Source organism: Aspergillus glaucus (assembly GCF_001890805.1).
Source record: "Aspergillus glaucus CBS 516.65 unplaced genomic scaffold ASPGLscaffold_14, whole genome shotgun sequence".
Classification (NCBI taxonomy): domain Eukaryota; kingdom Fungi; phylum Ascomycota; class Eurotiomycetes; order Eurotiales; family Aspergillaceae; genus Aspergillus; species Aspergillus glaucus.
The window spans coordinates 243232-266126 of NW_019170466.1; the positions used below are offsets into that span (position 1 = coordinate 243232).

The 22895-nt window shown below is 51.0% G+C and overlaps 8 protein-coding genes across 8 annotated transcripts; 4 read left to right on the plus strand and 4 right to left on the minus strand.

The window, feature by feature from the left end:
- The first annotated feature begins 436 nt into the window (after window positions 1-436).
- Window positions 437-2528, plus strand: ASPGLDRAFT_83315 (LLM class flavin-dependent oxidoreductase). Its single transcript, XM_022550212.1, has 6 exons — window positions 437-821; window positions 872-1095; window positions 1144-1203; window positions 1252-1808; window positions 1863-2040; window positions 2102-2528. The coding sequence occupies exons 1-6, from the start codon at window positions 614-616 to the stop codon at window positions 2318-2320; spliced, it is 1446 nt and encodes a 481-aa protein (XP_022399395.1). The 5' UTR covers window positions 437-613; the 3' UTR covers window positions 2321-2528.
- A 16-nt stretch (window positions 2529-2544) lies between these two features.
- utp10 (snoRNA-binding rRNA-processing protein UTP10) lies at window positions 2545-8087 on the minus strand (the record flags this gene model as incomplete). The annotated part of the gene is made up of 3 exons (XM_022540893.1): window positions 2545-2990; window positions 3054-7642; window positions 7711-8087. The coding sequence occupies 3 exons, from the start codon at window positions 8085-8087 to the stop codon at window positions 2545-2547; spliced, it is 5412 nt and encodes a 1803-aa protein (XP_022399396.1).
- Window positions 8088-8391: 304 nt separating this feature from the next.
- Window positions 8392-11907, plus strand: ASPGLDRAFT_129681 (uncharacterized protein; the record flags this gene model as incomplete). The annotated part of the gene is made up of 2 exons (XM_022540912.1): window positions 8392-10851; window positions 10903-11907. 2 exons carry the CDS (start codon window positions 8392-8394, stop codon window positions 11905-11907), a joined length of 3465 nt encoding a protein of 1154 aa, XP_022399397.1.
- Window positions 11833-14217, minus strand: ASPGLDRAFT_488052 (putative NADPH oxidase (NoxA)). Its single transcript, XM_022546980.1, has 4 exons — window positions 13807-14217; window positions 13506-13760; window positions 13048-13457; window positions 11833-12991 (listed from the first exon to the last, which is right to left on the minus strand). Exons 1-4 carry the CDS (start codon window positions 13914-13916, stop codon window positions 12087-12089), a joined length of 1680 nt encoding a protein of 559 aa, XP_022399398.1. The 5' UTR covers window positions 13917-14217; the 3' UTR covers window positions 11833-12086.
- A 1914-nt stretch (window positions 14218-16131) lies between these two features.
- On the plus strand, window positions 16132-16953 carry ASPGLDRAFT_488004 (uncharacterized protein). Its single transcript, XM_022546977.1, has 3 exons — window positions 16132-16329; window positions 16398-16714; window positions 16770-16953. Exons 1-3 carry the CDS (start codon window positions 16272-16274, stop codon window positions 16821-16823), a joined length of 429 nt encoding a protein of 142 aa, XP_022399399.1. The 5' UTR covers window positions 16132-16271; the 3' UTR covers window positions 16824-16953.
- Window positions 16954-18501: 1548 nt separating this feature from the next.
- ASPGLDRAFT_48804 (mismatch-specific DNA-glycosylase) lies at window positions 18502-19821 on the plus strand. Its single transcript, XM_022546978.1, has one exon. The coding sequence runs from the start codon at window positions 18521-18523 to the stop codon at window positions 19613-19615; it is 1095 nt and encodes a 364-aa protein (XP_022399400.1). The 5' UTR covers window positions 18502-18520; the 3' UTR covers window positions 19616-19821.
- A 67-nt stretch (window positions 19822-19888) lies between these two features.
- Window positions 19889-21143, minus strand: ASPGLDRAFT_75330 (Ran family GTP-binding nuclear protein; the record flags this gene model as incomplete). The annotated part of the gene is made up of 5 exons (XM_022549792.1): window positions 19889-20243; window positions 20296-20501; window positions 20554-20707; window positions 20790-20882; window positions 21078-21143. The coding sequence occupies 5 exons, from the start codon at window positions 21141-21143 to the stop codon at window positions 20112-20114; spliced, it is 651 nt and encodes a 216-aa protein (XP_022399401.1). The 3' UTR covers window positions 19889-20111.
- A 633-nt stretch (window positions 21144-21776) lies between these two features.
- On the minus strand, window positions 21777-22765 carry ASPGLDRAFT_48805 (putative 26S proteasome non-ATPase regulatory subunit Nas2). The gene is made up of 3 exons (XM_022546979.1): window positions 22476-22765; window positions 22343-22415; window positions 21777-22287 (listed from the first exon to the last, which is right to left on the minus strand). Exons 1-3 carry the CDS (start codon window positions 22647-22649, stop codon window positions 21869-21871), a joined length of 666 nt encoding a protein of 221 aa, XP_022399402.1. The 5' UTR covers window positions 22650-22765; the 3' UTR covers window positions 21777-21868.
- Window positions 22766-22895: the final 130 nt, after the last annotated feature.

Genomic DNA, 22895 nt, shown 5'->3' on the forward strand with positions numbered 1-22895 from the left:
GACCGCACCCACGGTTCCTGGCCAAGCTAAACCGCACAGACGGGGATGATCTGCAGGAATACATGGACTATTGCGTGATGATACATGGTTTTGACGTGTGAGTTTCTGTCAGAGTGCTTCAGTGGACAAGTACGGAGTACACAGTAGGGTACAATAGTTACCGAGAGTATACGGGGTCTTAGCACGCAACCCGACCATAATATCACCATTTTTTAACTTTTATTTATGTACATTGTTTCTGTTCAAGCTCTCTACGATTAGAAATAATACCTTCTAACTGGACTGACTCTCCAATTCTCCTCCTCCGCACGATCATCTCGCTTCCATTATCGCGTCATCACGGCCCACTTTTGTGCTATACAGGCAACGCAACACCCGCCATAGTTAATCGAACCCCCCCCATAGACTTGGCCTGACATCAGAAAACATGCGACACGGCCGAGACAACCTACTCAGAGTACATAACAAGAGTCTACCTTCCGGGGAGTTTCTTCCCAATCCGCGTGCTAATTGAACATCCTTTGGGCCGGCCATACTATATAACAACCGCCGTCTGCGCCCTTCCATCGTCTATCACGCAATTCCCTTTCACAATTCTCAATCACAGTAAATCATGACTGCCAACGAGACTCCCGCCAATGGGCGTAAGTCGCTCATCCTCAATGCCTTTGTGGAAATGTGCAGTGGCCACCAGTCCCCTGGGCTCTGGCAACATCCCGAGGATGAGTCGTGGCGGTTTAATGATGTCGATCATTGGGTTGAACTAGCCAAACTGCTTGAATCGGCCAAGTTTCATGGTATTTTCATTGCTGATGTCCTAGGTAGCCTTCCCTCCCATTCTGTATTTGTGTATGCTTTGCTAATGACGCAGGCGGCTACGATGTCTACAAGGGCCCTAGGAACCTTGAGCCCGCTATTGTCTCTGGCGCTCAATGGCCTGTCAATGAGCCATTGGCTGTCGTCCCGGCCATGGCTGCTGCCACTCAGAACATTGGCTTCGGTGTCACTGTCACAACAACATATGAACCCCCATACCACCTTGCTCGTCGGCTATCGACAGTCGACCACCTCACCAAGGGCCGTGTCGGATGGAATGTACGTACCTCAATACACCCAATCCATGAACTATAGCTGACAACACAGGTCGTCACCGGCTACCTCGACTCTGCAGCCCGCAACATGGGCTACGCCCATCAACCCAACGTAAGTCCATCCACCACATACCCTGATCCCTCTGCTAATGCAAACCAGCACGACGACCGCTACGCCGTCGCCGAAGAATACATCAAAGTAGCCTACAAGCTCTGGGAATCTTCCTGGCGCTCCGACGCCGTCGTCCTCGACCGCCAGCGCGGCGTCTACGCCGAACCCTCCCGCATCCGCCAAATCAACCACCAAGGCAAATACTTCGAAGTCCCCGGCCCGCACCTCTGCCAGCCCTCTCCCCAGCGCACACCCCTAATCCTGCAAGCTGGTACATCGAAGGCGGGCAAGACGTTCGCTGCGCAGCATGCTGAAGCCATCTTTGTTGGCGGACATAGCCCGTCTGTTGTGAAGAAGAATATTGCAGAGATTCGGGAGATGGCGAAGACGCAATTTGGAAGGGATCCACAGACTATTAAGTTTTTGGCGCTGCTGTGTCCGATTCTTGGGAAGACGGAGGAGGAGGCGAAGGAGAAGTTTGCGTATTTTAGGAGTTTGGGGTCGATTGATGGTGCCTTGGCGCTGTTTGGTGGGTGGACTGGGATTGATCTCGACACATATGGTGAGGATCAGGAGTTGAGGGCGGTCGAGAGTAATGCTATCCGGTATGTCCTTTTCTTGCACCCATTTTCCTGAGCACAGTCTGATAACAGATATAGATCCGCCGTCGAAGGCTGGTCCAAGGCCACCCCCGAAGTCCCGAGATGGACAAAGAAGACAGTCGGCGAGCACATCACCGTCGGCGGTCTCGGCGCAACAGCCGTCGGCACACCACAGCAAGTCGCAGACCAAATGGAGAAATGGGTTGACGAGGCCGACGTTGACGGTTTCAACATTGTAAGCCCCCCCCCCTGCCCTTGACTACCCATTATATCATGATTCTAACCAACGTGTACAGGCATACGCCGTCAAACCCGGCACATTCAAGGACGTCATCGACCTGCTCATTCCCGAACTGCGCCGGAGAGGACTCTTCCACGAGGACTATGCCGTGCCTAAGGGGACATATCGGGAGAACGTGTATAGCAAGAAAGGACAGTCCGGGCCGCCGGCTGATCACCCTGCTTCGAAGTATCGGTGGGATGCGGGTGTTGAGGAGCATAAGATTCCTGAATAAGTATATCAAGGGTTGTAATGTGTGATGACTGTATTATATGGTTATGGTTATGATGCCAAAGTCATGAACTGAAATGAAGGACAAATATATATCATGAATATGAACAATAAATGAAATTCTATACAAACCCATACCACTTTTCAAATACATAACGCCATATCCTTTTTCAAAGCAACATAAACAAACAACCGCTCATCAATCAAAGCCCCAGACCAAGACAGAAACTAAGTCAACATATCATCCAACTTCTCCCCCAACACCCCCTCAATCTGCTTAACCCACTTCCTCACCTCCTTCTCAACACCCTCATCCTCATCCTCCATCAACTCACTAATATACGGCAACATCTCTGGCAACAACGCCAACCACTCCTCCCCTAGCGCCTCCGTAAGCGCCTGCTCAGCCTTCAGTGCCGCAACGCGCGTATGCGCGTTGTCGCCGCCGGCCTTCTTCTTGTTACTCAGGGCCGAGGAGGGGCGCAGGTATTGCATGAGGATGGTGTTGATTTCTTTGTGGTTGTCGGTGGAGTCGGCGGCGGTGGCTAGCTCGGTTATGGCGGGGATGGCTTCGGTAGTGATTACGGTTGCTGTGGAGGGGGTTGTTGCGTGAGAGAGTTGGGAGATTAGGGGGGTGATTATTTGGTTGAGGTGCGAGGGGGATTGCCAGAATTCTATACTTGTCAGTAACTATGTCAATGGATTGTGGGGGGGGGGGGGGGGGGGGGGGGGCTTACCGTCTTGGTCATGCTCGAAGGCATGTTGGAGCATGCGCATGGTTGCCAGCCAGAGAGGCTTGGAGTTTTTGTCCGTTGGCTTGGCTGTCTGGAGGACAGTGACGATATTCTCGATAATGTAGCTCGCGTAGCCAGTAACAATAGACTGCAACGACCCAAAGAAAACCTGCAAGAACTTGTAGAACGTCGTCAAGCGTGCCAGATTACCCTGCGCATCCTTCTTCGGCAACCCAGCCGTAGCCCACTCCAGCAACTTCGTAAACACAGGTCGGAAGGAAGTGTCGTTGAGCTTGTAGATCATCTTGATCGTAAGCTCGTTGAGAAGCTCCTCGATCTCGTCGAGATCCGACAGGTCGAAGGAAGTCTTGGAGCCGGAGGTGAGCTGTTCCCGGCGGAGGTCAAAGGCCTTGAAGAGCACGTTGGAGAGGACGGGGAGGTTCTTCATGATTGCGGACTTGGGGTGCTTTTCGATGGCAAGGCTGAGGGATTCGAGGGTTTCGCGGGTGGCGTCTGGGCCGGCGGCCACGGCTGCAGACCAGTTGCGGTCCATGGCGCCGAATGTGGCGGCGACGTCGACCTTTCTGGACATCAGCCGCAGGGCTTCTTGGCGGCTTTCGTCGCTGCTCTCTTCGATACCGGCTTCAGCAGACTTGAAGGAAAGCAGGAGGACCTTGTCGAGGTGAGAGGCAGAGACCATGAACGGGAGGTGCAAGAAGAGCGCGGAGAACAGCGAGAACACTGCGTCGTGCAATCTCAAGTTCTCCTTGCCCTCTTCCAAACTGATATCGAGCAACGCCAACGAGCGAGTGAGCGTCTCGGGGAGTGCCGGGATCATAGCTTCACCAAGCACCTCAGCCATCGATGCAAGACACAACACACCCATGATGCGGATGCGGTCGTCTTCCTGGCCAATGCATGCTCCGCTGGCAACGACTCGCGCGGCATCGATGACCTTCGAGGGATCCTTGCGGCCGTACTTGTCGGTAATGCGGTCAACGCACGAAACAGCAGCGTGCTTGAGCAGGATATCAGGCGAGGACTGGATAATCCGGACCAAAGTAGGCAAGAAGTCGAGCATCCGGGTTTGCGAAGCACCATCGCGCTCGGGGTTTTGGCGCAGACGACCCTCCAAGAGCTGCAGGACCTTGCGGCGGAGGTCATCGCTGGGGCGCTCCAGGAGGACTTCGATGGTATCCAGGAAGTCGATGAGGGAGAGGGTGCCGAAGAGGGCGCCCAGGACGTCGCCGCCAGCCTGGCTGACTGGCTTCATGTTCTGTGCGGAGTCGCCAATGGACAGGGTCTGCTCCAGGATGCGCGAGAACAGGGCGCGGATTTGTGCAGGGGCGTCGTCTTCCTCCGATGCGAAAGTCTTGGCCATCTTGACCTTGAGGGAAGAGTGCTTGAAGAGGTGGGACAAGTCGCGGAGCAAGTCGACGGCGACTTTTGGTGGTTCACGGCCGTCATCGCTGCCGATACCGAGGAGGACCTGGGAGATGCTGGGCTTGGAGGAGAGGGAGTCGGTGACCAAGTTCAGGTACTTGCTGTATGTGGTAAGCTCAACCGTAGAAGTAGCATCCGACACCAAACCAGTCATCAAGGTCAAAACATCCTTGTCTGCAGCGTATCTGTTGGCGAGCATAGCCAGAACAGCGAACAGGAAGTCCTGGGTACCAAGCTTGGTGATCAAAGCATGGAACAGACGCAGACGACGATGCGAAGGAATATGCTCAAAGGCAGCAGTAAAGCTGAGAAGCAACTCCGAGGTACCAGAAACGATGTCACGCTTCTGGTTCCGCAACGACTGGATAAGAGCGGGAACTACCTGATCAATCGTCTGGTCGATCACGGAAACTGAGTACTCATCATCCTTTCTCAAGACGCTAGAACCCATGAACGTGAAAATCGGCATGACGCTGTGGAGGACCAATTCAGGGGCGACAGACGACAGTCCGGCCACAAGAAGAAGAGCGGAGTTCTGCACCTGGGGACTCTCGGTGGTGCGGACACAGTCGACGACCAGGTCGGCGCGAATGACGGAAGTGTCGAACTGCGGCTTGCCGGATTGCCTCGAGCGGTTGACAATGGCCAAAAGGCTTCCGAGTGCCAAGCTGAGCAGGTAGCTCATTCCAGACTGGATCTGCGACTTGAACTGAAGAAGAGCGGCGAGGGTCTGGAACAGACCATCTGCCAATTCCGGATGAGCCTCGGGAGTCGAGCTGTCGACAAGCTCCAGGATAAAGGTCATCTTGTCCATGAGCTTGCTGAGTCCCGCTTCGTCCTTGACGGTCATTGCGACCATGTTGCTTTGGCTGGTGCGTCTTCTCTTAGGTGCGGGTCCGAGTGATTCCACGTCAGTAAGGGAAACAGGGATTTGGTGCAAGAAGTTGAGAAGAATGCTTCCGGACAGCTCGACGCTGCGAAGGACATCCCTGCAGTTACTAGCAAGAGACTTCTCGCCTGCTGATAACCCAAGGGAGATTTCGAACAGCTTCTCTGCAGCCTCGAATTGACGGTCTTCGGGGATTCGCGACCAGATGTTCTTCATGCGGTTAAAGATGGCAACGACCAAAGATGTCCTCGGGGATTCCGATCCAGTAGTCACGTAGGACAAGAGAAGCGTGATGGCATCCTTCTCCTTAGGAGTAACGGTCAGGATAATCTGCTCCTCCACTTCAGGGACAGACAAGCGCTCCTTTTCACAAATGCGTTTGGCATCAGTCTCACTTAATTCACGCCACGTTCCCAGAACAGGCTGCAATTCCTTGGTACGGGTTGTACCGCCAGTTCTGTCGATGTTGTTGAGTAGCTTGAGCAAGGCGACCTTCGGTGCGAACAGCGGGACGTTAACGGCATGGGAGCAAAGGAAGGTGAAAAGGCTCAGTCGAACGGGCTTCTTGAGATCAGATGCACCCGAGTCCTTGCCAGTGGAGCGTAGTGTGTTCTCCAACACCTTACTCACATGGCCGGCATCGAGGACATATTCCTCCAAGCCGGGAAGGAAAGCGCGCTCGAAGATCTTCTGCATATCGCGACCGGCAACCCATTGGATATTCTTCGACTTGTCCTGGCCATAGAGGCTATCCTGTGCCCAAATCTTGCCGTCATCCTTCTTGCCCTTTTTGGATGCACCGCTAGCAATAGCCAGAACACCAGCAGTGTCCCGACGGATTCTCTCGGATGGGTCAGCCAGCGCGATGAGCAAGAAAGGCAGCAATCCTTGCCAATCCAAATCAGACGCCGACTCGACGACGGACGAGACCGCGCTCAGAGCAGCAACCTTGGTGCCAATCGGATACGGGCCCGTGAATACTCTGGCGAAGAACGAGAGGAATCGCGGTGTCTTGGTCGCATTGGATTTGTCGAGGACAGGCAGGTTCGTGAAAGCATCGAGTTTCTCCGGAGATCCAGCAGCGAGAGCGAAGGTCTGGACAAGGGTATCGAACAAAGGAACGGATTGCGCACTCAAGAATGAAGCTCCGTCGGGGGTTTTCTTGGACAGAGACTCGAGGGCTGGCGTGAAGTTGTCCTGCTCTTCCTCCTCTGCATCTCCCATTTCCACATCCTCAATTGCCTTGGGTTCAGGAGCAGATTCAATGACCGTTTGCAAGTTGTGTTCCAAAGCGGTCTTGTCGAGAGTAGATTCCGCAATGGCACGCTGGAAGATCGGCTGAAGGGCCTCGGATTGGCCAAACACTTGCACGATGTCGGAGAGACGAGTCTGGATATCGAGGGGCATTGCGCCATCCTTGTGAGCATTGCTTGCAGCATGGAGAACCATGCCCATTCCCTTGCTCATATCGGACTCTTCGAGAAGCTGGTTCTGGAAAATGACGGACAGCATATCGAGACGTGCGGAGTCCTTTTGCGTGGTCAGATCTTCGACGCACTTGGCCACAACTCCCAGCAGCAGGTTGGATGACGGGTACTGAGATCTAATCTCCGCCAACTCCTTGACCGGGTTGTCCAATCGAAGGATTTCCTTGAACACCTTCTTCGGGATGGTTGTGTTGGACTTCTGCTGCGCAAGCACGGCTACGCAGACAAGACCGGAGCTTATCGTTTCCTTTGTCCACGAACCGACAACCGCATCCATCAGCGTATCGAGAACCTCATCCTGCAGATCAGCTTTCTGCGCCAAAACCACGGTGACCATGTAGCATCCAATGACCAATTCCGAAACTTCCTTCATGGTAAACGCATCGTTCAACACCGGGAGCACCCGCAAAATGATATCCTCGTGCTTTTCCTTTTCGACGCCTCTCCGTCCCGAACGTGCAGCGTCCAACATTCCGGCAACAGCTTCCGTCATGATACCTGCCCAAAACGACAAAAGCGCGTGGTGATGCGCTCGTATCCGGCTCGTTTGGAGAACATAGTTGCTTAGGTCCGTCAAAAACGCTCTATTTGTCGTAGCGCTGTGCACGAGAGGATGCCGCGGCGGGTTGATCATGCCTCTCTTGTAAGGATTAAGCACTTTGAACGTCGGGGGAAGAGTCTCGGGAAGGATCGACAGCAGGTTGAGGAAAAGAGGCGTGGTGTGGTAGGGAAGGAAGGTCAAAATAACGGCTCCTGTGTTGTATTCATGAATCCTATACCTGTGTTAGCCGGGCCAGTCGGGAAGAATTTGCGCAAGAGCATCCTAAAGCTCTGATCGTACCGGAATCGTCTGACGAGCCAATCCACGGCCTTGACAGCCGGGCTCAGCAGTAACCTCCCCCCAACGAGAGCAAGAAAAGCCTCTATCACAGTATCCAGCTCCTGATTCTGAGCAGCCGTCATCTCTGTCCGGTCCTCCGCCTTGCTCTGCTCGCTGAAAATAGTGCGCTCGAAGCTCGTGTACCGGGAGTCCAACTGGCATAATTCCTGGAAACCTTCATAGCAAATCTCGAAGACGGTATCAAAATCCTGCGAACCAGCGACCTTCCTGTCGAAAATAAGCGATTGCGAATGCGCGAGTCTCTGCGCCTTCAGGTTCAACTGGTTGGTCGACTTAGCCGCAACTTGCGACAGCTGGGCGGCGAGGGAGGAAGCCATCGTGAGGAATTATTTTTATACTATCACAGTAAGTAGAAGACGCCCATCCCTCTGCAACAAAAATTCCTCAAATATCCCAGGGTATCGCAGCGATTGGGCGTTTTTGTTGTTTGGGGAAAGATTTATTTGAAGCTCGGAGTAACTTTTTTTTTCTCCTCCAACCAAAATGAGCTTCGGAGCAGAGTTTTTCCAGCCAGCGACGACATCACCGCGTTCTCTCCGAAGATCTGCCCGCGATGCCAGTATGGATTCTGGCCAGGTGAGTATATTTCTTTGCAACATTCAGTCAGTCTTTCAGTCACTCATGGATTCCCAGGACAAGAAGCCCGTCCCTCGTTTTTCCAGCTTCAAATTCCCCCAACCTCCACCGCCGGAAGCTGATCGGCCCTCCGAGCGCAGTCGCGAGTCCGCACGGCGAGATGAAAGGTCCCGGCATCATTCCTCGAGGCATAGAAGCCATCGTGATCGGTCGAGGTCGAGGGAGCATCGGAAAGAACGAAGAGAACATCGCCATTCTCACAGGAGGGATGGCCATCGCGGAGAGGTCGCATCCGAGCGTCGAACCGATTCTAAACCCGTCGTGAAGGAGACCAAGGATGAGGATACCAATCTGTTTGTGGTTGATCGCAAAGGCGACAAATACAACCTTATATATGGCACCATACATCGATACAATGTCCCGGCATATCGACGGTTCGGTCGAGGAGGCGTGCTTGGTCTCCCCCGGAATCACAGAATTGATCGCGATACATCGGAGGGAGGCGCATTGGTGATTAGGACGACCGCCGAATTCGCAGACTCAGGAAAGTTGAAGTCAAAGAATATACTCTCGGGGTTAAGAAAGCAGAAAGGCAAGCTTCTTCGGGTGCGACCACAGCCTATTTCGGAATCTACCGCAGACGAGCAAGACTACCTGTCGCTCAACGTATCGTCCCATCGCAGAGATAGGGATAATATAAAGGAGGTCGATTCAGATGATGAGAAATTCGCATACCGTTCAATACACGGTAAAGCCAAGCCCGAGGAACATATTCCCAGCGACCTGGAGGCAGTGTCAGATACGGACTCCGATAATGAAGGGTTCAGGGTGGATCTGGATGAGGAAATCAAGCAGACCAATGCGGAATTGACGAGGAAAACTCAAGAGACCCCTACGGACGTTGGTGCATGGCTCCGGTTGATTGACCATCAAACAGCGGTTCTTTCTGGCGCTGAGGAGTCTCGTCCTCTAACCTATGCAGAGCGAACAGGGTTGGCAGATATCAAAATGTCGATATACGAAAAGGCGTTGAAACAAATTGGACAACACTCTGGCAGGGAGCGTGTCTTACTAGGTCTGCTGGAAGAGGGCGCAAAATTGTGGGACACCAAGAAGCTTTTGCAGCGATGGCAGACTACGCTGAAGGCAAATTCTCAATTCATCAGCCTTTGGGTCAGATATCTCGACTTTCGCCAAACACAATTCTTGGACTTCACCTATGAACGGTGTTTAGCCACTTTTATCGAGTGTCTGAGACTGAACCAATCCAGTCCTAATGGCCCTGAAAAGGTATATGTTCAGAACTATCTGTTTCTACGCATGACGCTGTTCATGCGAGAATCAGGTTTCGCAGAGCATGCAGTCGGACTTTGGCAGGCAATCCTCGAATTGACCTTCTTCCGACCGGAGGGGTTCACATTGCACACTGACCGAGAGAAGGTGCTGCCGGAATTCATGGAATTTTGGGAATCAGAGGTTGCTCGAATCGGTGAACCCGGCGCCAAAGGCTGGAAGAGCGGGAGTAGTGCTGCTATGGATCCAAAAGGACCCTCGACAACACAACCCATCTCTCGAAAATCAGTCTTCAAGTCATGGGCAGCATCCGAAAGAGAACGGACTGTGAATGCCCGGGTACCGGCACGTAGTTTGGACGAACTGGAGGACGACGACCCCTACCGTGTGATCATCTCTTCCGACCTCTGGGAGATTCTATCGATATTCTGGAATCCAACTGCACCGAATCTCGCAGAGGTATTGCTTGATAGTTTCCTATACTTCTGCCACCTCCCGCCCTTAACATCACCAAACAACATGCAGACAACAAAGTGTTGGGCCGGTGACAACTTTCTGCGAAACGAGTTCATGAGCAGCGCGGAACTTGGACTTGAGGACTGGTTCCCCAGAGAGACCAACACGGACAAATCTACGGCCACACCATTATCCTTCCCGCATACGAATTTTATCCAGACGATTGACACTCTCTTTGGAAACCAGCAAACCTGGTTTTCCTCGTTCGACTCATGGGTTAAGGCCGCTGTGAACACGCAGTCCGACGTTGACCCAGATTGGGTCCGCAGAGCCCTTCGACTATTAGTCGAGGCGAATCCCGCAAAGGATGACCTGGCTGAATATGCACTCGCTTTAGAATTTGCATGCAATATCAAAGAAGCCAAGAAATTCGCCAAATCGCTCTTGAAGAAGAGGTCCTTAAACCTACGTCTATATAACGCATACGCACTTATGGAGTGCCGGTCTGGAAACACGTCGGCTGCGGAACATGTCTGGGCGACCACCCTCTCCATGAGCAATAGCTTTTCGGATCAAGACAGAATTGGCAATGGCCTCCTATTGCGGACATGGATCTGGGAATGCTTAGAACATCGTGATATTGCTCGCGCTTCTCATCTTCTGTTTGCTCTTCCTCAACAGAGCGTTGATCTGAAGTCACTAGCAGAGGCTTCACAGCCAACATTCGGCGCGACAAACCTGCTGAAAATGCACAATGTAAGTCAAGCACCATTACTTCCACTAGGGTTCTATTCTAACTATTCCCAGTTTCTGTCGGACGCCCAAGAACACGCACTCGCTGCTCGGAAAGCAAGCGTCTATGTAGCCTACACAGACTGCTCAGCTATCCTATCATACTTGACCCATTCGCTGAACCTGGAGAAATCTCTCGAGCCCTACAGCGCCGCTTTTACAAGGCTCAGCACCCTCCCATCCCACGACTCATCATTCAAATACTTCACTATCGAACTCCTCCACCAATCCCGCGCAAAACTCCTCTACCACCACATCCGCCAAGGCAACGCCTACAAACCCTCACACATCCGCGTCCTCCTAATAGAAAGCATAACCCTCCACCCACACAACACAATATTCCTCTCCCTATTCGCCTGGAACGAATCCCGTAACCGCATCGAAGAGCGCGTCCGCGGGGTCATCCGCGATATTACCACCGCCGCCACCACCCAGGCAACTAAACACGACAACATCCTCACAACCCAAATCCCAACAACATCACACCTCTTCTCCATCTACACCGAACTCAACCGTCCCGTCTACGCAGGCTCAACACTGCACTCTGTCCGCGCGGCGTTTGAAAAAGCAATTGCCGATCCAACCCCAGACTCTTCGGACCCTAACCGCCCAACTAGCACAAGTATCACAGGGGCACACTCAAACCTCACCCTCTGGAAACTCTACATCCTCTTCGAACTCTCACGGGGTAACTTCAACCGCGCCAAAGCAATCTTCTACCGCGCCGTCCGCGCATGCCCCTGGTCGAAGGAGTTGGTTATGTTGGCGTTTACGCATCTAAGGGCTGATGTTGTCAGGCAACGACATCAGGCTTCTGATACGAAAGCGAAGGTGAAAGAAGAAGGAATGGACTTTGAGGAGTTGAGGAGGGTTTGGAATGTGCTTGTGGAGAAAGAGTTGAGGGTTCATGTTGATGTTGAGGGGGTGTTGGATGAGATTGTTGCTAGGAGCGAGGAGGGTGGTAACCTGCCGATTGATATGCCGGAAGATGCCGAGAGCGATGAGGAGATGCAGGTGTAATCACAACTCCTTCTATGGATCTGGGCAGTTTTAATATGTCGTGGTATCGCTATTCATTGACATCTACAATACATAACATACAGTATAGACCAGCAAACAAACCCAAACAAAAAAAAAAAATAGAATTCGTCTCTCATAATAACAAATCAACCCAACCCAGAAGACAAGCAAGAAAACAACTAAAAGTGCTCCTTCCAAAACTTAAACTTAACCTCCCTACTCGAACAACCCCTCGCCGCCTCCCGAATCTCCCTAGCCGCCATATTCGGCCCACAAAAATAAACCCCAATATCCGCCGACCCCCCACCACCCTTCGCACTCCCACTCAATCCAGACATATACGTCTGATCAACAATCCCATCCCTCATCGCCGTAAACAGTCGTTCGAAATCCGGGCGTCCGAAATTCGTCCGACTCCGTAACTCGGTGAGCGGGTCGAGGCCTTGACCTACGGAGTTCAGGTAGATGTTTGCGGTGGTGTCGTCGTCGAGGTGTTGGGTGAGGTAGGTGTGGATGCGCAGGAATTCTGTGCTGCCTTGGGATGCGGCTGCGGTGGCGGATTGGGACTCGAGAGAGGAGAGGAGCGCTTGGAACCATTCGAAAGAAGCGGTGTCTTTGCAGACCCAGATGAATTCCACACGGCGGAGACGGCGCGGTGGGTTTGGTGCTGAGCGCAAGTGCCAGATATTCTTCAATATAGATGCCCACGGCGTAACGCCAATACCCGTCCCGATAAGCACGGCGATTTCATTCTCGAATACATCCTCCGCAGGCGCTCCGTAGGGTCCATCGATGCGCAGTCTCGGCATCATCTGTCCGTTTTGGAGGGCCACTTCGTACATGCCCATTGGATCAAGACCTTCGAGATCTTTTGCCTGTGCGGGACCGCAACCGAGCGCGTCTCCGAGGCTGCGCGTGAAATCGCCGACTTGCCGGATATGCACGCTGATGTAGGGGTCGAAGGGGCAGGAGGTGATGGTGAAGGGGTGCCATTGGGTGGAAGAGACGTCGGGGACTTGGAGGAAGAGCCACTGACCAGCTTTGTAGTTCATGCTTGGTTTGCGGAATTGGATTTCCATTGCGTCTGTGTTCATTATTAGATTTGGACTGTTTGGGGGAAGGTTGGGGGGGGGGACTTGCCGTATGGATGGCGGATGACCTTGGTGATTTCGGTTTCGCGTCGGGAGCGTATCTCCCGGTAGAGTCTTTCTATGAGGTAGATGCCTCCTCCGACGAGTTCCCATCTCCAGCCTTCGTAGCCTATACAGTGGTTCCAGAACTTTTGACCAGCGAACGGCGATACCGGGTTTGTTGTATCCCGTACAAAGCAACCAGTGGCATGCGTATACAGGGCGAGAAGAAACGGGACGAATAAATGATGCATATACCAAAATGTCTCGAACGATTGCTGCCGAATCTTATGATGTGCGGTCGTATACATAAGCATCATGCATATCAGCATGACATGCCCGGTTATCCCTCCTGCTTGGGTGAAATGGATCTCGACTGCCGATTCAGGACGGATTTGGTGTTTCTCGACGTGATAGAAGCTGCTATTGTCAGATAACGGTATCTCTTTTATGAGGGCGATAACTTACTTGACATAATGAGCCGCAACATGGATAATAGTAAACAACAGCATGGCATACGCAACTTGCCGATGGAACCATATCGTTTCGTCAAGCGGCATCCATCGAATCCGAGGCCTGATGTGCTTCAGGATATTCCGACACATGGGCAGCATGATTAGCGTTGCATCGAGTGAGAGCACGAGAGCCGAGCCTCTTGATATCCAGACGGAGTACTGCAATGCGTTGAGAGCAGATAACCTTGAGTCTGATGCTTGAATGTGCCTAAAACTTATTAGCGACTGCTAATATCGGAAAGAGGTTGACATACCATCCAGCGGCAAAGAGAGCAATATGTACACTCCAAAAAAGGGAATAGAATAGTATTTTAGCAGAGGTAAAGTGAGTGCCCCAGACGGGCTGCTCCATGGTGACAGCCATGATAACGAAAAAGATGCAGTGTTGGGTATCTTATGCGACAGAAAAGAGATCGTATCATCTACCGGCGATGATACCAGAAATTATCGTATTAATTGGTCCGTGAGATCTGTTTGAATATCGTGCTTGTTATGTTGTTTCAGACGTAGAGAGTTTCGCCTTCAACCCGACACCCATCAAAGAATCGTAAAAAAGACAGCTGTTGGGTTGATATTATCGTACAACGAAGGGCCGTCGCCTTCACCAGGGACGGGCGCCAACTATCGGAAAAAGCTGTTGAGAAACGTAGATGACTTCTGGTTGATTCCTCCCTTCTGCTTTGATTGAAATTCGCGTGCCTAATCTTATCTCGCGATGCATATACAATATTTCCAGGCGTTTTGTCACGGTAGAAAAAAAAAAAAAAAAAAAAAAAAAACTGGCAAGTCAGTCGACATCCGAGGCCGATTTAGTGAGATGACTAGAATCGCTCATCGCGGAGGTCAAGCCATCATCAGAAAAACCAGAACAAAGCACAATACGTTAGTAGGTGGGAGAAAAAGAAAAAAAAAAAGAACCGAATGAGGAAGTAGATGAAAGAAGTGAGGTTCTCGAGCGTCTCCGGCAATGTGGTTATGGCTGCAGGGGGTCAGGGCGACTATGAGGGGGGATTTGCTATTTACAGCGCCAACGCCCACCATGGGCAGGAATTACGCATCGTGGATTGACTGGCTGGCGGTATGTCCTAGGCGTATAAAGTTGTTCCTGCTAGCCTTGTGGATATTGCTCTTCGTATTCTCGGGCCAAGTATTGCCATCGTATGACATCCCGGCCGATGTTTAATAGACGAGGTCTTATCTTTGCTATGTTTAAAGGTTATGGTCTGTTTCCGACGCGCTACTTGATCGGTTCAGCATTGGCAGCCTCCGTGTTGATAGTCTCGCCTCGTCTGACTTTGCGAGGCTATATCAATGACTGAACAGGAAATCCCCGGACTGACATTCTCAACTTCTCATATCCCGGCAATCCCAAAACATAAGACCATGTGGTTCCGGCGTATTCGACCCTTTTGAATCCATCTCCGGCCGTCATTCTGCTTGGCAAATCCATACCCATTCGGCGCATCGGAGAATACGGACGTTGAATGGCCGAGTCGTGATTCGCGCGTGCATTGACTCTGTACTTGGCCAATAATACTCATTCTGCAAGCGCCAGTCTATCACACAGCATTGACCAATAATCGCCCATGGCGGGATGTGTATTCTCTTTCAGACGGTGTACAAAATGCCTTGCTAATTGACAATGGCCATGTTGAACAAGGCATCCCGTGTGCTGCCAAACATAGCATTATATCAAGCATTCCCTGTCGATATCCTGCTGTCTATATCCTGCTGTCAATTTCCGTGGTTTCATGATTTAACTGCGACATGGTCGGCCGAAAGAATGCGAGAACGTGGAAGATTGGCCATTTGGCTCGGCGGTCCTGCAAGACGGACGTCTCGTCACACTTTATCACGGAGGATCTGAAAAAGCTAAACTCAGTTGGACATGTCGTCACACGTCCGCCGTGGATATTATGTTGAGAAAAAGACGGTCGAGTCGGATATGTCTTCGGATACGTTGAATCGCTATTCGGCCGCTTCGCGACATATTTTTGTTAGCATAACGACCCGGAGGAAGAAAATAAAAATAACAATAAAAAAAAAACAACCTCCCAATGATAATCCCAGGCTCGTCCGCTAGGCCCGTCCCCGAAAGTCTTCCTGCATCACTCCTAGTCGATCACACCTAGTCGACTCGCTGCAGTCCCCCCCTCATTCGTCCGGCTAGCCAGCCTGGTCCGTAAAAAGAACTGATAGACGCATTATATACAGCATGCGTCCGAATCGCCTGCTTTCTCCCTCATCCGTGCGCTCGCCCCAGCGACTATGGACCAATCGTTGCGCTCAAGTGCTTTTGTTGTGAAGAAACTAAGAAAAGAAATATATCTGTATCTCGGTCTGCGCGGTAAAAGTGATTGGTGCGTGGAGCGGTTCGAAGTGAAATCCTCAGCGCCGTTGCAGATGTGCATGGTGAGGAGTCAGGTGTTTTTATCGTGATTCTCCCTCGTTCTTTTTCCTTTTCCTGTTCTTATAATCTGATGTTGCTCAACTATGCTTTTGTATGGCGGTTTCTGCGTATGACAATTTGCTATAATACTCGATTTATGAATCTAGTTTCCGAGTGACGATTACGATTAATTCCAGCTGGGACTGGAGGACACCTGCTCTACATTACAAAAGACACTAATCGACCTTCGCACAATTTCGCCGGACGAACGAATATCCAAGCCATTACTCATCTATTCTCGATAACCTTTTGCTTTCCAACACAATCGTGATGGGCAGGCTCATCAAAAACCACTGGGCACGACTAATCATCCTCACAGCAGCAGCCTGTACGTCCACATCCATAAAGTTCTCAATTGCCGATCACAATCACATACTAACCTATTATCCTTTCCAGTCCAAATAGGTAGCGCAATTGAAGGCTTCATCTGGCCCAAAATCCTCTGGGACTTCATGACCAAAAACCTCAACGGCGCCGTAAAACCAGCCCCGATCCTCCAAATCCTCAACCTATTCATGGGCCTCGTGGGACTAGCATGGGAATGGCCATTGAAGTTTGTCGCGGGGACATTCCCGCACCGCAGTATCGAGACGAGACTTGTTATTTATCCGTTGAGTGCGATGTTCGCGGCGCTGCTTTATCAGGGGACGCATCCGGCGCTTTATTATTTGGTCGGTATGGGGGTTTATTTTTGGGCTTATACGGAGGGGGAGGTATGTGATTCTTCTCTTTTTGGATTCTTGATGAGGAGATGCTGACGAGGTATAGATTGTGTGCGCTGAGCCGTGGACGTTGCCGAGGAGGAAGATTGTTGGGGTATAGCAGTTGATTTGCATACCGGAAGATATCGATTATATTTGGATTTTTATGAGTTACGATACCAAGCGTTATGATACCCATTTTCAGCGACTTTTGTTTTCCATCAGTTCGACGAGATTTCCAGCATCCGGGTATGGCATTTGCATCAACGGACCAGATATAGCAACGATAATATCACATTATACGAATTTAAACAAGTTAACCATTCGAGACACGCGCATAGCCCACTAGACCACTATCCTTCTGGCGGCCATATGCTATATCATAGCCAAAAAGAATGTCCGTAAAACTCACCATCTCTTGCGGATATCCGCCCATAATGGATCCCTTCGTTACAATGTACGCTACAGAGAGTACAGAGTCTGAATATATTAGATACATCATGTTTGGAGCACTCACCAAGCCCACGTGGCTTTCTGACCTTCTCTGTATCTTGATGCCACCAATGGTTCATTGGCTTGGCCTGGCCATGATCGTTCACGTACAGTAGTCCGGGATTCGACCGTACAGCTTTATGGGTTTGCGGTAGCTGCGAGTGGTTCTGTCTGTGCTCACCGTAGCTAAAGTACATCGTGGCTGGTTCATCTCAAATTGTCCATTCTAACCCAGCATTGAAAAGTCAACTTATTTCCAGAAGACTTCTAAAGCGTCAAGGAAAAGTCTCTCGACAAGTAGTGGATGTCTTTGGGGATAATAGTTCGCCGGATATACCGGCGCATTGTCTCTTTGTGGTCAATCGTCCATTGAGAGTACGTAGTGTGCCGGCTTTGTTCGTGCTATGTGCCAGATATAATCCGAACCCGCATAATCTGGGGGCACTAGCTAGGGCATCGAGGTGTCCTACTTCTCCGGCTGTGGTGCGTTTTCTGAGCTCGGGTTTGGTACTCTGGCTTCGAAGAATCAGAGTAAGAGTCAAGACAGTCGAATTGCTACAGTGTAGGGCTGTGTGGGTCCTGTCACGGGGATACTATCAATGGCAAGCTCAAGACGCCACTGTGCCGGGTCAGTCATAAGTGGCTGAAGATGCCGCCGTGGAACGCGGAGAGCCATGTTTTGAGCTATCGCAGGAAGGTCTGGCTTGGTGCCAGTATTGGAAAGGACGGGTTCCTTATGGAGGGAGACTTAGTGCCTACTTCGGAATGGTTGGACCACTTGAGGGAGGACTGGAACTTTAGCTGAGGGTATACCACGACCAGAGGCAGTAGCCATGATTCGATTTCGCTTTTGTATGCAATGCAGCGGTATGTACAGAGTACAGGTATTGCGAGGTTCCTTTGATACTCTCACTACCCTGTACCTCGGCTCGTATGTCCCTGCAGCCATAAAGATGTCTTAGAGCTCGGATCATTGAGCAAAAGTGGTGCAATACTTCCTCGATAATCGCATGTATTTAGCTCTATTGATCGTTGGTAGCAGTTGACGATGCTCCGATGTATATTCAAGATCCTTGATATTGAATCAACTTGAAAATTATGTCATAAATGATAAATAAACATCCAAGCAACAATGTTTCTGTACATCAGTACCAGAGGTATCCTTGAGAACTTTTTCGCTAGTGGTACTCCATTCTGTGTAGAAATCCGATAAAACACCGTGCTATACCCGATACAGTAACTCGCCACCGACACCGGCGCAGATAAAACCGACCTCCATTTTCTCCTCCACTTCCTACACTTACCACACTACACATCTCGCAACAAATGACAGTGGACGCTCGAAACGGCCACAGAAAGGAAGAACACGTTGACAATGACGTCCCCGTGAATAGAATTACCAGTTTCAACGGCCGGTTGAATCAATACTTTCACGCCTCGAAGAATGTCGCTGGCGCATCTACAGCAAAGCCACGGGGTCTGCCGGATACCCTGAAACGGGATTCGTCGTCGCAGGAGCAGTCTGAAAATGACTTGCTTGATAATTATAATGGCTCAGATGGTTTATCGCGGTCGAAGCGAAGAAAAGGACCTGGTTTCGCCACGGCGACTCCCACTCCAGCTCCAACGGAGGAGTCCGAGTCTCCAGTACGAATAACTCGCTCGCGCTCAGCTTCTCTACTACAGACACAACCACCACAGCCATCCCCGAACACCCGTTCCCGATCCACGACCACTGTAACAACAACAGCGACGAAGCCAACCAAACGCGGCCGCGGCTCCCGCACCCCCTCCCAAGCACCCGCATCACACTCCCTCCTCCGCGACACAATCCCGTTCAACCTAACCCTCCTCCTCGTCGGCGTAAACCCCGGCATCCTAACCGGCACAACCGGCCACGCCTACGCGCACCCCTCAAACCTCTTCTGGAAACTCCTGTACTGGTCCCGCATAACAGATATCCGCCATCCACCAAGCGATACATACCGCCTACCTGAACTATACAACATCGGGAATACGAATATCGTCGAACGACCAACCAGGGATGCGAGTATGTTAAGTAAAGCGGAGATGGACGCTGGTGTCCCCGTTCTCGAGGCAAAGGTTGCCGCGAAAAGGCCCGAGGTTGTGTGTCTTGTGGGCAAGAGTATCTGGGAGGCTGTGTGGAGAGTACGACATGGACGGGGGATTAGGAAGGAGGAGTTTAAGTATGGGTGGCAGGGTGTAGAGGAGAAAATGGGGGTTTGTGAGGGGTGGGGTGGGGCGAGGGTGTTTGTGGCTACGACGACGAGTGGGTTGGCGGCTGGGATGAGTGTTGGGGAGAAGAGGGCTGTTTGGGAGGAGCTTGGGAAGTGGGTTGTTGGGAGGAGGGAGGAGCGGGCCCGTGAAGAGAAGGATTGCGGGTTGTATAGTACGGACTAGGAATACATAGACATCTCTAGACTACGATTCTATAGACATCGACTTTGGAGGAACACCGATCTATACAGATTATGCCTCAGGCGAAGATATGTATCAGGTTATATCAGGTGACTTTTTCCAATTTTTTATGGTTGTTCATTTGCCCCTTGCTGAATGCTACGTCAAGTATTAGTGATGTCACTTTGGATTGAAGTATTCTACGCCTAGCAATTCTATTGTAGATATAAGACAGAATAAGGATTAGATTTTAGCCCACCGGCTCAGACTTGCTTTTCGTGTCGTTCGGAAGCAAAAGAATATTGAAATGTGTCTAACTACTATTTGTAAGGAAAATCAAATGCATAATCGTGCCAAACATCCTCGGGCCCATCCACCGACCGCTATCGTTGCATTCGTTATTCGAGGCTTTATATCACGAAGCTAGTAGGTTGCGGAGCATCGCAGCCACGAGAAAGAATCACAGAAAATCCTCCAAAGACTCGCGTTCACCAGCCGCTTACAGGTCGGCGTCGTCCTCGTCGGGGAGGGGCATTTGAGCAGCGTCGTCCATCTCCTTCCGGTACTGCTCGAGGAGCTCGGGGTTGACCTGCACCTCGGGAGGAGCAAGAGCGGGGGCAGCAACGAATTCCTAGTTTATTGTTAGCTAACACTCCATGACACATATGTGAGGGCGGGCCTACCAGCTGAGGGTTGCCGACAAGCTTGCGAGCAAGCCAGAGGAAAGGCTTCTCGAAGTTGTAGTTGGACTTGGCGGAGATATCGTAGTACTGCAGGTTCTTCTTGCGGTGGAAGGTGATGGTCTTGGCCTTCACCTTACGCTCCTTAACATCGACCTTGTTACCGGTCAGGACAATGGGGATACCCTCGCAGACACGGACGAGGTCACCTAGAAGAGTCAGCGGTGTACATTCAATATACTGGTCACATCCAAAACTTACGGTGCCAGTTGGGAACGTTCTTGTAGGTGATACGGGAGGTCACATCGAACATGATCACACCGCACTGGCCGTTGATATAGTAACCATCTCTGAGACCACCGAACTTCTCCTGACCAGCAGTGTCCCACACGTCGAACTGAATGGTACCCAGGTTCTGCAATGCTTGTTAGTCGAGACGAACGAATGGGGAGTGGGATGGTCGGAGCGGGGTTTTGGGTTGGGTTGGCGGGGCATACGGTGGTGAAAGTAAGAGGGTGGACTTCGACACCGAGAGTCGCGATGTACTTCTTCTCGAATTCACCAGTCAGGTGGCGCTTGACGAAGGTGGTCTGTAGAGATTCGACATGTTAGTGATTGAAAACCCACTGATATGCATTACCGGCTCGGGTAAACAAATTTTTTGTTGAAGGAGGCAAACAGGAGGAGGAAGAGACACGACAAGGCAGCATAAGTCCACAGCGAATATAGACACAAGCACCACATCGAGCCCGAGAAAATCAATAACAAAGCCCAACAAAACTTGCCTTTCCAGTACCACCGTCACCGACGAGGACGAGCTTGAAGGTTGGTGGGGCCTGCGCTTCAGCCATGATGAATTATGTGACTTTTGAGTAACGAAAAAAACGACAGTCGTAAAAAAGGGCTGTAGAAAAAGGATCAAAGTCGACTTTTCAATGCGACCGATGATCGAGAATGGAAGAAAAGGGGGGAGTTGAAGCAAAAAGCCAGGAAGAAATACAGAGGGAGAAAGACCGCTTGTTGGTGATGGAATTTTTGCCCCGACTCGGTCGCCCACCGCCAGGATCACGTGCTTCAGCCCCAGGCATCGATGCCCCGCGGGATAGTGCAGTCCGGATGTCAGCCTAGATGGGAATTGACAACTACGAGGTAGACACGACATACGCAGTACACACTACAATAAAGGAATGAGTAACTAGCCAACAATACTCAGTGACTGAATTCACGTGTGCTGTCTCAGTACAACTAGACTCGAACGCCAGATCCTTACTCCCTGCCAGTCCTTGCAGAACAATCATTAAACTAAACCCGTAGTAATCGTTATCCTGAAAGCTAATACAGAGCCATGTCACATTCCTCATAACAAAGTAGCCTCGTCACTGTTTTTTTACATTCCGTCCAGAATCATTGGTCACGATAAGCGAGGCGATCAAATCGGAACGATGTGGCAGCCCAGCAGGCCACGACCACCCCAACCAGGGCGAGGGACGATTTGCATCAACTCATCTTTAGTCTGACCTTCGCGGGACTCATCCTTCCGGGAGACCTTGATGTTCATGACGCACTGTACCATGTGTCAGCCGATCTGCTCTGAATCACACCATTGCCGCAGTCCCGTCCCAAGGCAGACACCTGGGCTACTTACTCCCTCGTTCTTCTGAACAACCTGCGCAATCTTGCTGAGGTTCTCGTGGTTGGTCCAGTTCACGCCTGCAAAGTTCTTGATGGTATCTCCGACTTCCAAGCCAGCCTGGTCCGCCGGGCTTCCTGACACGACACCGGTAACCTTTGCGAAAGCCGGACCCGCGGTCAGAGTAGCATCGTCAAGAAGGATAGCGCGTGGTGCAGTAGCTGCGATCGTCGTGTAGGCGGGAGGCGAGGTGAAGTTATTCTGTTCGTGCTGCTTGAAGTGTTCGTAGACGCGCTGCTCGACATGCGCCATAACCTCCTTGTGGTCGTTTCGCAGATGGATGATTTGCGCGCGAGTAGTCCGTACTATGTATTATTAGCATACGATAGATTTAAAAAAAAAAGAAAATAGAAAGCATACTCTGGGGAACGTCGAGATCGTTGCGCGGGAAACCATCCTCGGTCATCAATGGCGTATCCATATTGACGCCATGCTGAAATACGTCAATGTTGTTGCTTCACAATAATTCCAGAGAATTAGCGACAAAACTCACCGACTTGAGTACTCCGCTGAGAGTCGACAGTTTGTGCTCGATCAACTCCTTCTTGAGCATCAAGTCCGGCACGGAGAGCTTAAACATGTTGCTTTTCGGAGACGTCGCCCCTCCAGACGCTTCGCCAGAGGAAACGGTAGGAACGTGTATATTCTCTTCCATGGAGATACCCATCGTAAGGATAGTGAGAGGTACCAGTGGGTAGAAATGACTTAACGAAAGGAGGAGAAGTGATGAGCGAAGAAGAGGTTAATATATGGTGATAACTAAAGAAATCAGTGGGTCTACCAGATCTGGGGGATTTAGCTTGGCATGTCATCCAGACTGTATATAGGGTGAATCTTGTGGCTTGGATTTACTGCTTATTATTTTTTATTATTTTTTATTATTTTTTTATATTCAATGACTGTTGTTTATACT

What these genes read in the sequence shown, in the direction of transcription:
- ASPGLDRAFT_48804 (XM_022546978.1), top strand. Translation starts at nt 18,521, where the DNA reads ATGACAGTGGACGCTCGAAACGGCCACAGAAAGGAAGAACACGTTGAC.
- ASPGLDRAFT_48805 (XM_022546979.1), bottom strand. Translation starts at nt 22,649, where the DNA reads ATGGGTATCTCCATGGAAGAGAATATACACGTTCCTACCGTTTCCTCT. An exon ending in TCAGCGGAGTACTCAAGTCG is followed by an intron (nt 22,416 to 22,475) that starts GTGAGTTTTGTC and finishes GACGTATTTCAG; the next exon opens with CATGGCGTCAATATGGATAC. An exon ending in CGATCTCGACGTTCCCCAGA is followed by an intron (nt 22,288 to 22,342) that starts GTATGCTTTCTA and finishes AATAATACATAG; the next exon opens with TACGGACTACTCGCGCGCAA.
- ASPGLDRAFT_488052 (XM_022546980.1), bottom strand. Translation starts at nt 13,916, where the DNA reads ATGGCTGTCACCATGGAGCAGCCCGTCTGGGGCACTCACTTTACCTCT. An exon ending in GTTGCGGCTCATTATGTCAA is followed by an intron (nt 13,458 to 13,505) that starts GTAAGTTATCGC and finishes TGACAATAGCAG; the next exon opens with CTTCTATCACGTCGAGAAAC. An exon ending in GGTCATCCGCCATCCATACG is followed by an intron (nt 12,992 to 13,047) that starts GCAAGTCCCCCC and finishes TAATGAACACAG; the next exon opens with ACGCAATGGAAATCCAATTC.
- ASPGLDRAFT_488004 (XM_022546977.1), top strand. Translation starts at nt 16,272, where the DNA reads ATGGGCAGGCTCATCAAAAACCACTGGGCACGACTAATCATCCTCACA. An exon ending in CATCCTCACAGCAGCAGCCT is followed by an intron (nt 16,330 to 16,397) that starts GTACGTCCACAT and finishes TATCCTTTCCAG; the next exon opens with TCCAAATAGGTAGCGCAATT. An exon ending in GGGCTTATACGGAGGGGGAG is followed by an intron (nt 16,715 to 16,769) that starts GTATGTGATTCT and finishes GACGAGGTATAG; the next exon opens with ATTGTGTGCGCTGAGCCGTG.
- ASPGLDRAFT_83315 (XM_022550212.1), top strand. Translation starts at nt 614, where the DNA reads ATGACTGCCAACGAGACTCCCGCCAATGGGCGTAAGTCGCTCATCCTC. An exon ending in GCTACGCCCATCAACCCAAC is followed by an intron (nt 1,204 to 1,251) that starts GTAAGTCCATCC and finishes AATGCAAACCAG; the next exon opens with CACGACGACCGCTACGCCGT. An exon ending in GTCGAGAGTAATGCTATCCG is followed by an intron (nt 1,809 to 1,862) that starts GTATGTCCTTTT and finishes TAACAGATATAG; the next exon opens with ATCCGCCGTCGAAGGCTGGT.